Source organism: Macaca mulatta, chromosome 9, assembly GCF_049350105.2.
Source record: "Macaca mulatta isolate MMU2019108-1 chromosome 9, T2T-MMU8v2.0, whole genome shotgun sequence".
In the NCBI taxonomy this organism is placed as follows: domain Eukaryota; kingdom Metazoa; phylum Chordata; class Mammalia; order Primates; family Cercopithecidae; genus Macaca; species Macaca mulatta.
In genome coordinates, this window is record NC_133414.1 from 109,080,837 (window position 1) to 109,097,834 (window position 16,998).

Here is a 16,998-nt window from a genome sequence, read left to right on the forward strand (position 1 = left end):
ACTCTGACCTGAGACCACGTCCACCCAGACCCGGACCATCTCAGCCCCTTACTCTGATCTGAGACCACGTCCACCCAGACCCAGACCATCTCAGCCCTGGCACCTGCCTGCCTCCCCAGAGATGGACCAGCCCTCAGCCTGCTACACCGCTGTGACAGTTTTCTGGAATACTCTTTTTCCTCATCTACATCTGGGAAAACTGCTGCTCATCTTCAAAAACCCAGCCCAAGCCTGATGCAGTGGCTCATGCCTGTAAAACCAGCACTTTGGGAGGCCAAGGATTACTTGAAACCAGGAGTTTGAGACCAGCCTGGGCAATATAGTGAGACCTTCTCTCTACAAAAAAATGTAAAACTTAGCCAGGCATGGTGGTGTGCACTTGTAGTCCCAGCTGCTTGGGAGGTTGAGGCGGGAGGATCTCTTGAGCCCAGGAGTTCAAGGTTACAGTAAGTTATGATGGCACGACGGCACCCCAGCTGCCTGGGAAACAGAGTGAGACCCTGTCTCCCTAAACAACAACAACAATAACAACAAAAACCCAGCTCAATTTCACTCCCCAACCAAAAGTAAAAACAAAAACCAAGCCAACACAGAATAGCCAACTCACAAAAGAAATTAAAATGGTTTACTAACATTCACAAAAATGTTCAATGTTACTACTAATCAAAGACATTTAAGCAATATTGATTTTTTGCCTGCCAAATTGAAAAAGAATGAAAAATATAATAATAATAATAATGACGTTCAGGATCTGTGACAGTCTGAGTGACTGGGCACTTCCACGCACTGGCAGGAGATGCCTTTGTACCCCCCTGGAAGTGCATTTGGTGAGATGCATCAAAATCCCTAAAACACTTCATGTTTTCACCGGACTACTCCATCTTCAGGAATTCCTAACAAGAGTATCATCATGCATTATCCATGAATTTCACAATAAAGATATTGTCACAGAATGAATGTGTTTCCCCTCCAATCCCTATGTTGAAGTCCTAATCCCTAATGTGATGGGATTATGATGGGGGGTCTTTGGGAGGTGATGAGGTCATAAGGGTGGAACCCTCATGAACGGAGTTAGTGCCCTTATCAAGGAGATCCCAGAGAGCTCTCTTGCCCTCTTTCTACCATGTGAGGACACAATGAGAAGTCAGAAGTCTGCAACGCAGAAGGGGGCCCTCACCAGAACCCGTCCATGCTGGCATCCTGGTCTCAGACTTCCAGCCTCTAGAACTTCTGTTGTCTATAAAACTCCCATCTGTGGCAATTTATTATAGCAGCCTGAACTCACTAAGGCAGGTATCAATACAACACTGCTTATAAAAAACAAAATAGAAACAGCCTACTTTGCCAATAATTATATAATACCTAGTCATTCAAATTGATGCAGAATACTTCTTTTGTATTAGGAATTAAATGTGGAATGGAAAAAAATTTTAATATGTAATAGTGCTCATATTAAGTTTAAGGAAAAAGCAGGTTACTAAATAAAATGTACTATTCCATTAGAATATTTCTGTATGCATGCATGTATGCACGTATGTGTGTGTGTGCACATGTATGCATATGCAGGTTTAGAGACATGTAAAAGACTGGAAAGACAGTTGTTTATACCAATAATTAACAGTGGCCATTTCTGGATAGTGATGGAGTATGGGCCCTTCTCTTCTCCTCTGTCCTATCTTCCCTGGAAAGAATGCAGCTGACTAGACAGCCCCCATGCCCACATTTAAGGAATACTAGGTAAGCTTAGAGAAAAATGAGGCAGCCTGTAGGAACAGCCTGGAAAGATGGCAAAGCTATATTCACAGGTGAAAACAGCAAGCTGCAAAACATAGTGCATAATAAAATTTGCTTTTTGTAAAATAAAGGAACAAAAATCCACAGGGAGTCCCGTCACACATTCGTCTACTTCTAAAATTTCCATGATACGTGCTCAGAGACAAATCTACATCCTGCTGCAGATTTGGGATTTATACCCAGGCAAGTGGCTTCCTAGAGCTGTGGTGTCCAGCATGGTAGCCACTAGCCACATGTAGCTATTTAGATTTAAATGCATTAAAATAAAATGAAATTCAAAATTCCGTGCCTCAGTAGCACTAGCCACATTTCAACTGCTCCACAGCCACATGAGGTGGCTGGTCTGGACAGCGTAGACATGAAACATTTCCATCTCTGTGGGAGATCCGATGGACTGCCCTGTCTATGGGACGCACTGCACATCCACAGGATCATCTGAAGAGCCAGCTCTGCTGGGGCAGATGGAGGGGGTGTCCTGCATCATGGAGGAGTGGGTGACCCCAGGATCCCACTGAGCTCCAGATTTTGGTCAGCTCAGGCTGGGCTGGGGGTTATGGGATCCCAGCATCTCAAGGACAGTGCAACATCGCTGCTCCCCCATCTACACCCACTAAGTCACCCTGGCAAGGTCATCCAGCCCCTCCTGCCTGCAGTAGTGCCAGCCACTCCTGAACTCATGCTGTGCTCTTGCAGCCTGACCAGAGGGCAATGGGAAGGGACCTCTAGGAGGGCCCACATGTCTCCATCCCTTGATGTCAACCAGGCATCGGCCCCATGCCCCAGGGTACAAGAGAACAGGCCTCACCAGAGAGTCACCAACACTTGATTACCTGTCCCAACACAGTCAGGGTCCTCAGTTCTCCCCATCTGCCTGAGAGCTGGGCCCAGGGGAGGGGCCATTCCAGCCTCTCTCTTCCTTTCCCTTGGCTTCACCTACCTCCTGCAGCTGGCCCACCCTGCTTCCCAGCCCTGCACACTCACAGGGTCCTCAAGCCATCCAGACCCCGGAACATGCCGCTCCGGATGGACTCCAGCTGGTTGGCAGTCAGGTGCAGCTCACTCACAGAGGCTGCGCCCTCGAAGGCCCCATCTTCAATTTCTGACACCTTATTGTTGCTCAGGTTGCTGGGAGAAGAGGTGGGGGGAGGATTACACATGGCCAGCACCCAGGAGCTCAGGCCCCTCCCTTCCTGCAGGCAACACCCCCATGCACAGAGCCCTGGCCCCCACAATGGGAGCTGCCCCCACCCTGGCATTTCCCTTCTCCATCCCCGGCCAGCATCCCAACAGACGCCTCACCAACGGGTAACTCACATTTTCTTCAGATGTGTAAGTTTTTTAAACATCCCAGTGGCCTCCAGGATGGAAATCTCATTGTTATTCAATCGCCTGTAAGAGGCAAGAATGAACTTGCACGTTCACAAATGATAGACATTTCAAATCCCTTCCAAACTGAGAATATTTGGGACTCAAACAGAGAAGACTCCCGGAAGAATGTATCTGGCAAAGTAAACTGATCCTATTGAAAGGAAGGCTGGGCCTAGTACTGGGAGAGGATATGAATGGGGATATTTTTAACATTAAAAATGCCACGAAAAATTTACAGCCGTAAATGACAGATGCTTGCAGGCATCTATGCACATAGACATATGTGTACACAAATTCATATTTTTAGATAGAGGAATAAAAATAACAAAGGGTTTTGGAATCATGCCCCCGGAAGAAGACAAACGCATCGTTGAGAAAAGCCATCCCTGATTCAGGCTGGTGACCTGCCCTGAGTGCCAGAGACTGGCATCTGCTTTTGAGGGGTGAGGGGGGCTGTAAATGAAGCAGAGGGCAGCCGGGATGGGGTTTCTTCCTGCCCAAGCCAGCAGCTGGCATGTCCTGAGCCAAAGGCTCCAGTGGTTCAGCCCCAGACAGGGCTGGACCAAGAAAATCCTGGAGTAGGCCAAGGAGGGTTAGTGGTAGAAAGAGACAGGGGAGGGCTGGTGGGGGCGGGGACCCTCACAGTTCAGCTGTGGACTGGGGGATGCGCTCAGGGATTTTGGTGAGCTTCAGGCTGGAGCACTCCACCACGCTGGCCTCACAGCGGCACTTGTGGGGACAGATCACGTCACTGTTGCACTCGCTGTTCAGCTGGTAATCCTCTGTGCCTGCCATGAGAGGGTGGGGGCAAGGGCTGAGGGGCCCAGGGCAGGCTCCCAGCAGTCTGTGCCAACCAAGGCCCCCAGCCTGCCCACCCACTGCCACCATTCCCACCAGGCTGGCCTTGGTTCCCCCCACTCTCTTACCTGGAATGAAGTACTGCTCTTTGGCTGGGGAGAGAAGCAGAAATACCACAATGCAGGAATCAGCCAGGACCTGCAGTAACAGCCCAGGCCCCAGCCCCACTGCTCAGCTGAAGGCACCCCAGACAGGGCTGAGGGGCCCATCTGCCCAGTCCCCGTGTGCAGAAGAGTGAGCTACAGAGCACGCGTGTTCCTTGCCCAGGCTGACGCTGGGGGTGTCGCATCCAATTAAACCTCTTGCAAGGAGTGCCAAAACTATCGAGCTCTCACTTGCACTGGCACATGGTGGGGACTGTGCTAACTTTACAGGTGGGGATGGGGTACAGGTGGCGTCAGGTCCTTGACCAGGATCTAGGCTCAGAAGCTGCCCCACACTGTCCCCAGCCAGATGCCATGTGGACTACAATTGCTAAGGCTGTTTCTGCATCCCAAAGCCTGGAAGAGGCTCCTATCTCACCAAGGAGGGTTCCCAGGCCTCCTGAGTGTCTTAAAAGACTTGATAACAAAGGCATAAGAGAGAACTGGCTGAAAGTGGAGGAACCTGAGTCCTCCCTCTGGGACCTTCAGCAAGCCTTGCGTCTTCCCTAGGCCTCAGTAAAATGAGGTGGGACTGAACTACCATTCAGATCAAGTCTAGAATTTTGGGCCCACACCCTACAACCTGGATTCACAGTAATGAAAGACACCTTTGTGGGAGCCATCCAGGAAACATCAGGGGGTCCCTGAGCAGGCTGAAGACAGACAGACAAGCAGACAGGTAGGCAGGCAGGCTGGTAGGGAGGCAGGTAGGTGAACAGGTGGGCAGGCGGGCAGGTATGCAGGTGGACAGGAGGCAGGTGGGCAGGTGGGCAGGCAGGCAGGTACCTGAGCACCGGAACTTCTTGCTCTTGATCTGCCCGATGCGTTTGTTGGAGAGGCGCCGGGGACTGGCACAACGGGCCCCACTTGTCTCGATGGGATTGGTGCGCAGGAAGTCTGCCAGCCACTTGAGGTTACAGTCACAAATGAAAGGGTTCTGGGCCAGGTGCCTGTCCAAAGCAGGCAGATCAGCGATGAGAAACAAGGGCTGCAAACCCACGCTGACCTCCACCTGGACAGGGCCTTGTTGTGGCTGGGGCCAAGGAGGCTGCCTGTGGCCTGGAGCCTAGGGTTGGCCACAGCAGGAAAGGGAGAGTGGGGTGAACCCCCAGGGTGCAGCCCATCAGCTCTGGAGCGGTCCTGCCAGCGCACTACAGGGAAACAGTCTCTGCCACCCGGAGCTTCCTGCTGTCCCTGTCCTACTCCCCATCAAGCCTCATCCTGCCCCCTCTCTTTACACTCACCTTTCCCTCCCTCTGCTCTGCGACATTTCACAAGCATGAGCGGAGACAGGGAGGACCCAGAGACTGGCCAGAGCACCCCTGGCCTTTCACAGGCAAGGAAGCCAAGGCCCAGAGAAGGTAACAAAACCCAGGACTGCAGGTGCCCAGGCCACAGCCTCTGACCCTCCCCAGTGGCCATGAGCCCTGGTTTGTCCCCTTTCCTTCAGACTCAGGTAGCAGCCTGTCTCCTATAGGGAGTGCTGGGGCCAGAGTGGCAAGGCCTGCTGGAGTCCCTGGGCTTTACAGGGAGTCACCATCCCCACCCCAGACCACAGGAGTGACCTCTCCTTGACCATTTTACAGCTGTCTCTCAACACAAAGAAAACTCAGAAACCATGACTGAGCAGCCCCTTCCTGGGGAATCACTCCGATTCTCTCGCAGGCTGCCTGTGTTGTCAGCAGGATAAACCTGGGGATGGTAGCAGGGAGCAGATGGCCATGATGTGTGCAACCCCATGCTGGCAGATGCCCACGGGCGGGCTCCGACAAACAGTGGGTTCAGACCAGCCACTTCTGAGTGGGCATGCCCTGCTCATGGCTGTCCAAACAGAGGCAGCCTGGGAAGAGCATTCCTACACCTGTCCTGGCTCTGCACAATCGCTTGAACCTGGGAGGCAGAGGTTGCCGTGAGCTGAGACTGCGCCACTGCGCTCCAGCGTGGGCAACAAGAGCAAAACTCCGTCTCAAATTTAAAAAAAAAAAGAAAGAAAGAAAAAGAAAACGAAGTACGGGGAGACAGAGCAGCGGGCCAACTCAAAGGGACTTGCCCTGCCATGCCACTTTTCCTCCATCTAAGTGCCATCAGTTCAGGCCATCTGACTTACTGGTCTCAGCCCAGGCCCCTGCAAGGGGCTGCAGAACTCTCCAAGCAGAAGAGTAAACCCTTGCCCAGGGTCTGTGCCCAGCTCGGCTCAGACCTTGGCGGTGCTCTCTGCCATCCATCACCTCCTGGGCTCTGCCCTCCGGCCCCCGGTTGGGAACTGGGTCCCCGCTACCTCTCCTTTGCAGTGTCCTTCCCTGTTTCCCGCCTGAGTTTTTGCTCCTCTCAGCTCCACCAGGTGGACCAGGCCCCTCCTACCTCTTCTGCATCAAGCTCAACATTTATTTCCCCTATTAAACTTTCAGTTTCCACAGACAGGGTGTGTTTGCTGATATCCTGGAGGCAGAGTTTGTAGCTAATTTAAAACATACCAGGATTTAAGGACTGCTTATGACTCCTCCCCACCTGCCCATCCACATCTGCCTGTGACTTAGTGCCCCAGCCCCTGCCTGAACCACTTGCTTCCCTTTATTACCATCTTGGCAGAAAATTGTGCAAAGTCAATCTAATTGTGTTGTTTAGGCATGTATTAAAATACTCAAGGTGTGTGGCGTAGAATATCTCCTTCCTAGAAACAGGCTGTGCCAAAAACAACCTATAAAACTTGAACCACCCACAGAGACAGGTGGCTTCTATGTAAACTTTAGTATTTTATACAAATTAGAATTTTTAACAGTTTCAAAGGGCAGGAAGCTGGAAAGGGAAAACACTCAGGAGGAAGAAAAAAAATCCATTTGGGAAAAAATAACTGTGTTAAAGGAACACCTAAAAATGTGCTGCATATGTGGCCATGCAGCTGCCTCTGTGAACAGTTCTGGCAGCGGAAGGAAAGGAAGAGAGGACTAATTCTCAGTGTCTTTCTAGATATATGCATTAAGGAGTCACAGCTAAAAATCTTTGGAGGCAGAGGCTCAAAATCATTAGTCATTAGGGAAATGCAAATTAAAACCACAATGAGATACTACTTCATACCCACTAGGATGGCTAGAATCAACATGCAAAAAAAAAAAAAAAAAAAAAAAGACAATACCAAGTGTTGGTGAGGATGAGAATGAGAGAAATTTGGAGCCCTCATAATACACCACTGGTGGGAATGCAAAATGGTACAGCCACTTTGGAAAACACTGGCAATTTCTTTAAAAAAGTTATACAGGAATTTACCATATGAACCAGAAATTCCAAAAGAAATGAAAATGTTGGCCAGACGCGGTGGCTCATGCCTGTAATCCCAGCACTTTGGGAGGCTGAGGCAGGTGGATCATGAGGTCAGGAGTTCAAGATCAGCCTGGACAAGATGGTAAAACCCTGTCTCTACTAAAAACGAAAAAAAAAATTAGCCAGGTGTGGTGGTGAGCGCCTGTAATCCCAGCTACTCAGGAGGCTGAGGCAGAGAATTGCTTTAACCCAGGAGGTGGAGGATGCAGTGAGCCGAGATTGCTCCACTGCACTCCAGCCTGGGCGACAGAGCGAAATTCCATCTCAAAAAAAAACAAAAAAGAAATGAAAATGTTGGTTCACACAAAGATTTGTGAGTGAATATTCATAGCAGCATTGTTCATAATGTCCCTAAGGTGGAAACCGCCCCAAATGTCCATCACCTGGAATGGACAAGCAAATTGTGGTCTATTTACACAATGGAAAAATTATTTGGTAATCAAAAGGAACAAAGTACTGATACATGCTACAATATGAATGAGCCTCAAAAACATTATGCTAAAGAAAGAAGTCAGTCACAAAAGATGACATATTGTATGATTCCTTTTTTTTTTTTTTGGAGTCAGGGTCTCAGGCTGTCACTCAGCCTAAGTGCAGTAGTACAATCAGCTCACTGCATCCTTGAACTTCTGGGCTCAAGGAATCCTCCCATCTCAGCCTCTTGAGTACTTGGGACCACAGGCATGAACCACCACACCTGGCTAATTTTTAAGAATTTTGTGTAGAGATGGGGATTTCACTATGTTGCCCTGGCCTCAGGTGATCTGCCCACCTCAGCCTCCCAAAGTACTGGGATTACAGGTGTGAGCCACTGCACCTGGACTGCACGATTCCATTTTTATGAAATGTCCAGAAAAGGCAATCTACAGAGAAAGAAAATAGATCAGTGATGGCCAGTGGCTGAGTCTGGAAATGGGGACAAGGGATTTTGAAGGCAAGGTAATGGAAATGTTCTAAAGTTGAATCATAGTGATAGTTGAACTCTGGAAATTTACTAAAAATCATTGAATTGTATACTTAGAACAGGTGAATTTTAGTATGTAAGTTATACCTCAATAGGGCTATTTCTTTTTTTTTTTTTTAATGTTAAATCTCTTGGGGCAAGTAAAACTGCAGCAAAATCAATAGTGTTACACAGGAACTCGGCCACAGATCTTGGAGCTACGGACAAATCAAACATGATTTGGTAAATTTAAATCTGCTCAGGTTTAATAAAATAAGACTCAGTCAAGAAGCTGAACCACTTGAGGTTCTAATAATATTACTTGATTAGTACCTTGGATTTATATTTCTTTTATTCTTGTTCCAAATTGTAGTCGTTAACATCTAATAGATGTGCATGAAAGTTCGGTGTTGCTTTACAGCCTTCAATAATGAGTTCTGTTCTTACAGAAAAAGCACAATTAAAGGGGAAGCTAAGTAATTTCTCGGTGATGGTGAAGAGATGCCTGAGATCAAATTCCTGTTTTACCGAATGTTCTGCAACATTGGGTGTGTCACATAACCTCCCTCAGTCTTTGTTTTAGGTAAAATCAGGATGATAGCACCTATCTTCATAGCATCTCTAAGTATTAAGATAATACATGCAAATAACAATGGCTCACATGAGTCTCTCACTCCATTCCCCATCCCCAAGGTTTTCCTGTGTGTGGGTCCCTGGCCAGTAAATCTCCTTAGCATGTTTCTTTCAGACATTCTGCCAGCTGCTTCAAATAGCCCACCTTGCCAGTGTCTCCCTGTACCCTCTAATTTCACATACTTGGCAAAGTTTCCCCATGGGGCTTCCTCTTCATCTCCCTGGCTATAAGTAAATTAATTAGCAGGAGTTGGGCTGCAGGCGAATTTGTGGGCTTTAATGAGTTTGTCTTTGTGGCTGACATCTCTGGTGATGTGCAGAGTCCCCAGGGGTCCCGAGCTGTACCTTTTACTCAGCCTGTTTGGAACCTATCCCAATACCCCAAGTAGATGTTATCTGATGATTGAGCACTGCCTGGCACAGACAGGGGCAGGGATGACAGTGACAACAACGGACATAGTAATATTAATAATTAATGCTCATTAAATGCACACTACAGGACCCACAAGTCAGCACATCCCGTCTTACTGTAGGCTCAGAATTAAAGATGTAGAATGAGAGGACCATTTATGTGCCTAAGTGTAACCACACAGCAGATGAGAATTTTCCTTACGTGGAAACATTCCAGTTAAATATAAGGATTCTGTTTTAAAGCATAGTCACAACTGCATTAAAAATGAAAAAAGAATGTTAGAATTCTGATATGGTTTGGATGTTCATCCCCACCAAATCTCATGTAATCCCCAGTGTTGGAGGTGGGGCCTGATGGGAGGTATTCGGATCAGTGTTCAGTGTTCAGCTGAATTTGTATCAGTCTACATTTGTGTTTCTATAAAGGAATACCTGAGACTAGGTAATTTATAAAGAAAAGAGGTTTACTGGGCTGACAGTTCTGTGGGCTGGACGACTATGGCACCAACATCCACTCGGCTTCTGGTGAGGCCTCAGGAAGCTTACAATCATGGGAGAAGGCAAAGCGAGGTTAGGCATGACAGTGGATCCCTCGTGACTGGCTTGGTGCTGCCCTCGTGATAATGAGTAAGTTCTTACTCTGAGTTTATGCAAGATCTGGTTATTTAAAAGAGCATGGCACTCCCTCTCCTTCTCTTGCTCCTTCTCTTGTCATGTGACATGCCTACCCTTGCTTCACCTTCCGCCATGATGGTAAGCTTCCTGAGGCCTTACCAGAAGCCAAGCAGATGTTGGTGCCATATGTGTACACCCCCCCCCCACCACAGAACTGTCAGCTAAGTAAACCTCTTTTCTTTATAAATTACCTAGTCTCTGGTATTCCTTTATAGTAACACAAAAACAGACTGATACAAATTCAAAATCACCATTTCAGGATTGCTAATGAATTAATGGATTCAAGCACTGAGATCAATGGCTGTTTTTATTACAAAAGGGAGACAGCCAGACATCTGTCTGCCTCCTGATGGGAAGTCCACAATCCCATCTATAAAGTCATCTTGCCAAATAAATCAATCAAAACTGAACCTGACCAAGCTCCTAGATCCAATTTTAAATCTGCAGGACACAGAGGGGACAGAGGAACATGTGAAACTACACCACAGGGATGCAATCAAAAAAGTGTAGACCCTACAGAACCAATGATGCAGTGTCTTCAACAAATGAATTACAAGGAAAAGGAAAATGAAGAGGACACATAGATTAAAAGCAACTTAAGAGGTACATCAACCAACATAAACCAACATCAGCCAATTATATTGCACAGGCTTTATTTAAATCCTGATGTGGTGGCTAACATCTGTAATCCCAGCTCTTTGGGAGGCCGAGGCGGGTGGATCATGAGGTCAGGAGTTTGAGACCAGCCTGGCCAACAGGTGAAACTCCATCTCTATTAAAGATACAAAAAATTAGCTGGGCGTGGTGGCGGGCACCTGTAATCCCTGCTACTTTGGAGGCTGAGGCAGGAGAATCACTTGAATCCGGGAGGTGGAGGTTGCAGTGAGCTGAGATTGTGCCATTGCACTGCAGCCTAGGTGACAGAGCGAGACTCTGGCTCAAAAAGCAAACAACAAAAACAAACAAACAAAAGAATTGCATAACATGCAAGAGACACTTGGAAATTTGAACACTAATTAGATACTCAATGATATTAAGGAATTAATTGTACAGCATTGGAAGCTGGGTGATGAAAAATAGTACTCTTTTTTTTTTTTTTTTTTTGAAACAAGGTCTCTCTGTTGCCCAGGTGGGAGTGCAGGGGGTGTGACCACAGCTCACTGCAGCCTGAACCTGCTAGGCTCAAGCAATCATCCTACTTTAGCCTCTCAGGTAGCTGGGACTACAGGTGTGTGCCATCACACCTGGCTACTTTTTTAAAAAAAGTTCTTGTGGAGATGGGGTGCCCAGCCATGTTACCCAAGCTGGTATTGAACTCCTGCACAATCCTCCTGCCTTGGCCTCCCAGAGTATTGGGATTACAGGCATGAGCCACCATGCCTGGTCCACTGTATTACTCTTAATCTGCTTATAATTTTCCACAATAAAATATTACAACCAATTACCAGATTTACTGCTCTCTAATTTTTTATTCACAGTCACCATTGTCATTACTGTATTTCATCTGATTTGACATTATGAATTGTAAGAGGCACTACTATTTTTTGTACTATCAATAAAAAACAAAATGCTGCCAACTAAGTGATGTACCACTGATTATAACATGCATCCCAGTTTCAGAGCTGTTAATGTGGAAACAACATGTGTCTTAGAATCAATGTGATATATTATCATCATCATCACCATCAATATTATTGTTAGCTAAAGCCAGCATTTATCAAGCACTTGTAATGAGCTAAGCTTCGTACAAACATCCTCTTTAATCTCATAACAACCCTATGGGAAGGCGTCCCCATCTTACGGATAAACAAAAATGAGGCCCAGAGAAACTGCCCAGAGTCACACAGCCAATAAGAGGCCTAGGTGGACTTTGAACCCAGGATGGTCTAACCCAGGTCTGTGTCCTTCCTCTGTAAGAGGCCACCCCCAGTGAGCCCAGCAGCCCAGAGCCAGACCACTGCCTGTCGGTGGAGGCTGCAACCTCCCCCAGGCCCGCCTGCTGGGAGGGGAGAAGAAGAAGGCATCAGGGTGCTCACAGAGTCTGGATGGCCCGCAGGGAGGTGAAAGTGCCCTTGGCGAGGCTCTGGATCTTGTTGTCATACAGGGAGAGCAGCGAGAGGTTCTGCAGGTCCTGGAAGGCATCGGGCCGGATGCAGTTGATCTTGTTGGCATTCAGGAGCCTGTGGGCAGAGCCAGGACCAAGTGGTGAGGAGAGAGGCTTGACATGAGACCCATCTCACGTCCTGGGCACCTTCTTTGGCCCCGGCCTGCGTTATTACAGGGAGGAGCCCACAGGAGCAGGCCTTCTCCATGCACAGGGACATCTCGGTCAACCCACTCATCTCTCTTTCCGAGAACTGCTCAGATGCCCTGTGGGATTCTGGGAAAGCAGAGAGCCACCTTGCAAAGGCATTTTGGTTGGAGGGGCGGCTCCTCCTCCTTCCCAGAGGTCCATTGGGTTCCCCAGACAGCTGAGTTGGAACGTTTGTGTTCTGTGCCTCTTGAGCCCTGGGAGAAAATCCTTGCCTGAAAGTTCACGGTTCAAGGAGGCCAAGCTGGCCTGGGTATCCCCCTGGAGGAGAAAGCTCTGTCTCCAGCCACACCGAGCTCCTCAGGAGCATGGGCTGTCTCAGGAGCCTCTCTGCTTTGGCATCCTGTGAGCAGCTGTGAAGCTGCCTCCACCTCCCTCTCTAGCCTCTGCAGAGCCCTGGAGACTTTCTCAGCCCTAGTGGGTCTGCCTGTCTTCCAAGCTCACTGTCTCAATTGAGTTCCATACCCCAAAGAGGCTGAAAGGGACAGTCTAGCAGGCCAGAGGAATGCTGGCCCTTCCCTGGGTCCCACCCAAGACACCCAGGATTCATTCTTACAGGAGCTGTAGGGTGTATAAGCCTCCAAACACACCGCGGGGGAGGTCTGTGATCTTGTTTCCATAGAGGACCCTGGAGAAAAGGCAGCAGAGAGGAGAGTTATAGAGGACAGCCCACCAGGGCGATAACACAGCTCTGCAGATGGCCCCAGCTCAACAGTGCTGCCCCTAAGCCATTTACATGAAGCACATCCTAATGGTGTATATTTGTTATAGCAACTTGTCCACCACCCTCACACGTGGACCCCACAGAAGGCTGCAAAGGGGTGCTTCCTGGGAAATTCATCTGGTCTAGAATCCAAAAGGAGATTGTTGAGAGAAGAGAAAACCCCATGGGCAAGAATAACTAACATATTTTCAGAGAGTTACAGGAAAAAATAGAATGCCAGACGGCACATGCAGTGTGAGATCCGGATGGTGGGACTTCAAGCATTTTTTTAATATACTTTAGCATTTTCAAAGTTTTCTGCATTGAGCATGAATTCCATGTATAGATTTTTATAAAAAACAAAAGTTCAAAAAAACCACATGTAGACATGGGTGGGTTCGGGGGGACAGTGAAAGCATCCAGGAGGTTTGGGGAGGGGGGTTGTATGCCATTCCCAATATCATAATCGGACCCCACAAGCTACCCTCATAAATGTTCAAGCTGAGTAAAAAATCCTGGGTACTTCTTCTTCAAACGTGGCTTCGAGATCATTCCTGGAGTGGGGCACAGCAACAGCAAAGGCCCTGCAGGGGAGCTGTGTGCGCCTGTCCTGTGTGGACAGGTGACAGGGCCAATGTGGCTGGAATGGAGGAAACAAATGGGGCGGTAGCTTGGGCTTTACCCAACCAGCATCAGGAAGCCATTGAGACAGCATCAGATTCCCATTTCAGAAACACCCCTCAAGCTGCTGGGTGGGAAATGGAGCAGAGGGGGCAGGAACTGAAGCAGGGAGGCAAGATCAGGGCTGGCCGAGATAGACAGTGTTGGTGGGGTGTACTGGAATCATCCACGTTGCTATATGCAGGGAGGAGGCTGTGACCAGGTACCCATGAACAACAGAAAACCACTTGATTGGGTTCTTCACTTTTTACCTTTTTAGACTGCCATGTTCCAACTTAGGAGAGCTTTATTCACTTCTCAGAGGAAGGGGCCTGCATTTTGGCAGGCCACTTTCAGAATCTGGTCTCCTCAGCCAATGACAGCGATCCCTCACCAGGCTGTCATGCACAGCTGTGTAGGGTGTATACTGCACAACTTCAGGGGTGCCATTCACAATTAGCCCCAGCCTCTACTTGGACTCTGCTCCAAGAAAAGATGGCATGCACAGAAGGCACTGAGCTGGCAGGCTCCCACACTCCCCGGGGGAGTTCCATTCTGTTGTACTTGCCAGGCCTCTAGTCTATGCCAAGCACGTGTCCTGGGCTGCCAAGGAGCAGGTGAAAACACTCATCCCCTAGAGTAACAAATGGCCCCTCCTACAGGGAACTCGCCCAACTCCAGGGCACCCTGAGTGTGCTCTCCGTACAGACAAAGTGCTGTAGGACCTCGGGGAGTGAGACACTTGGTGAGTGGGAGATGGGGGTGCTTCACTACCTTTTGTATGCTCTATTGACAGACTTCCCCAGTAGAGCCCGAAGGAAGGGAAATACTGGAAGGAGGAGCCAGCAAATACTGTCCAAGCAGCACCCACCACATCTTGGGATTCATCACATTTGGGATAAAAGATAGCAAGGTGTGGCAGATGTTATAACTGGAGCTGGTGCTCACTGGCCCTGCGGTGACTGCAGAGGCCTCAGGAGCAGAGTACACTGGGCTTTGGTGGGGGGACAGGGCCAAGATGGTTGTGCAAAGAATGCTGGGAAAATCCTCACCGTGGCAGGGAGTGCATCCCAGTTGCCAGGGGCAACAGCTCTGCCTAGCTTCTCCACACTTCTCCCGCGCCCAGCATCAGAGGGTCCACCAGTGAGGAAGAGGGAGCTGGAACAGCAAACCCTTTGCAGCCAAAGGATGACCCACTGAGGCTGGGGTGGGCAGGGACTGTGTGGAGGGGGGCATAGTCCTGCTCCTCCTTCTGCGTCCACCAGGGCCCTGGGCCCTGCCAGCCTCCTCAGGGGATGGCCTGGGCCGCTGAGGAAGCCTTGGCACTGCTACTCACAGTGAGTTCAGGGAGCGGAGGCCCTGGAAGGCGTCGGGCGCAATCTCAGCAATCTGATTGTTGCTCAGGTCTCTGCAAAGTGAGCAGAGGAGAGGGGCATCTGAATCCCTCAATGGCCACTGAGCCCTGCCCAGTCTCCTCCACCTCCTAGATGCCACAGAAGCAGGGCGGAGTGCTTTGAAATGACAATAGTGAGAGGCCAGATCTTTCCTCCATTTGAAAAGCCCATGGCCGCTATTTCCCTGTGCAGTCTGAGGGCTGGGCAGGAGGGGGCACTCCAACTTGGGAAGTTATGGACAAAGCTTTCCCATGCATCCTAGCAATCTCCTGGCCCCTCCCATCCTTAATTGCTCCTATTGGTACCCAAGCTGAAATGGGAGGATGACAAGCAGCTCCCGTCACAGGCCAGGCTCAGGCTCAGCACTCCCTTCAGGCCTCATGATAGCCCTGCAAGGAGGTCCCTGCATCACAGCCAAGCAGCCTGAAGGGCAGGAATGCCAGGTGACTGGCTCAGGGCCACTCAGCTGCGGGATGCTGAGTTAGGGCCTGCCCCAGGGCTGTGGGGCCACCCAGGATCTCCATCAGCCTTGTACCAGCTCCCCAGGAAGCAGCGGGAGGCACTCACATCCTCCGTAGCTTTCTGTAGGGTGAGAAGGCTCCAGGGGGGATGGACTTGATGCCATTGAGCTCCAGGCGTCTGAGGAGAGAAAACAGAGGGGAAGCGCAAGGGCCTAGGTCAGCCCAGCCGTGGGTGTTATCTGCTGGACTCATCCACCCTGAACAAGCCTTTGGCCCCTCCTGCCCCTGTTCCCTTCCCCCTTCCAGAAGTTGAAGTCTGGGGTAAGGACACTGGAACAGACAGAGAGAATGCTGACTTGAGTTCCATTATCCCAGGCGTTTGTAACTGAAAGGGGCCCACAAATGATGCTGAGAACCCGATTCTAGCAGACTCACACCGCTGGGTGGGACCACAGACGGACACTCCCTCCCCAGCCCTGCAGAGTTTCCCAGTCCTGGACACAAAGCTCAGCCCAGCAGGGGCAACCTGTGTATTCTCCATGGTCACTGAGGGGCCTTGGGGCAAGCCCTGAGGCAGCGCCTACTCCAGCTCTTCACTGGCCCTTCGGAGCCAGGCCAGCCGAGCGGCTGCGCCCCAGCATCTGCCCTGCCCTGTACTCACATCTCCGTCATGGTCTCCGGCAGGTTGGCCGGGATGGCAGTGAGACCTTTGCCACGACAGTCCACGATGCCATTGCTGCAGGTGCACATGGCCGGGCAGGAGCCGGAGGACAGGGTGCAGGTGGGCACGCGCCCCGCTTCCCCCTGGCCTGCAGAAACAGGGGGGTGTGGCCTCAGGCTGTCGTGCATCAGCACCTCCCTTGAGCCCAGATACAGACTGATGGATGGGACACGGTGCACACTGCAGTTTCTCTGGATGAGGATGAACCAGGGGGATCACTAATGAAATAAGATTCTGGACTTTGGTATAACTCTGTGGGCACCTGGCACACAGTAGTTCTTATCAGATGTTTGCTGAACTTGAATCTGAACTGAACTGCACTGGTGTGTGATTCATACACGAAGAAATCCTTGCCCAGAATTCTGAAGCTCTGGATTCTAGTCCAAGTCACTTAACACTTCTGAGCCTGAGTCCCCTCATCTGTCATATGAAGGTGATAATGACTGTTTCCTAAACACTCAAGCACTTACTCTATGCCACATTCTATAATAAGTGTAGTACATGCAGTATTGCACTTAAACTTAAGAGGAGCCTATTACTGTTGCCATTCTACAGCTGAGAAAACAGAGTCCTCGATATTAATTAATTTGTAGAAATTCTCACAG

The 16,998-nt window shown here is 49.5% G+C and overlaps 1 protein-coding gene across 2 annotated transcripts in view; it reads right to left on the reverse strand.

The window, feature by feature from the left end:
- The window catches only part of SLIT1 (slit guidance ligand 1), a 184,670-nt gene that overhangs the window by 45,274 nt on the left and 122,398 nt on the right, over positions 1-16,998 (reverse strand). The window contains exons 9-18 of one of the 2 annotated variants that reach the window (XM_015147856.3): positions 16,334-16,481; positions 15,779-15,850; positions 15,154-15,225; positions 13,011-13,082; positions 12,180-12,323; positions 4,950-5,113; positions 4,089-4,112; positions 3,806-3,950; positions 3,109-3,183; positions 2,776-2,919 (exon numbers count right to left, since the gene is read on the reverse strand). In XM_015147856.3, coding sequence (XP_015003342.1) covers positions 2,776-2,919; positions 3,109-3,183; positions 3,806-3,950; positions 4,089-4,112; positions 4,950-5,113; positions 12,180-12,323; positions 13,011-13,082; positions 15,154-15,225; positions 15,779-15,850; positions 16,334-16,481 — 1,060 coding nt within the window. The remainder of the gene's footprint in view (positions 1-2,775; positions 2,920-3,108; positions 3,184-3,805; positions 3,951-4,088; positions 4,113-4,949; positions 5,114-12,179; positions 12,324-13,010; positions 13,083-15,153; positions 15,226-15,778; positions 15,851-16,333; positions 16,482-16,998) is intronic. The other variant, XM_077947006.1, reaches the window with a different exon arrangement.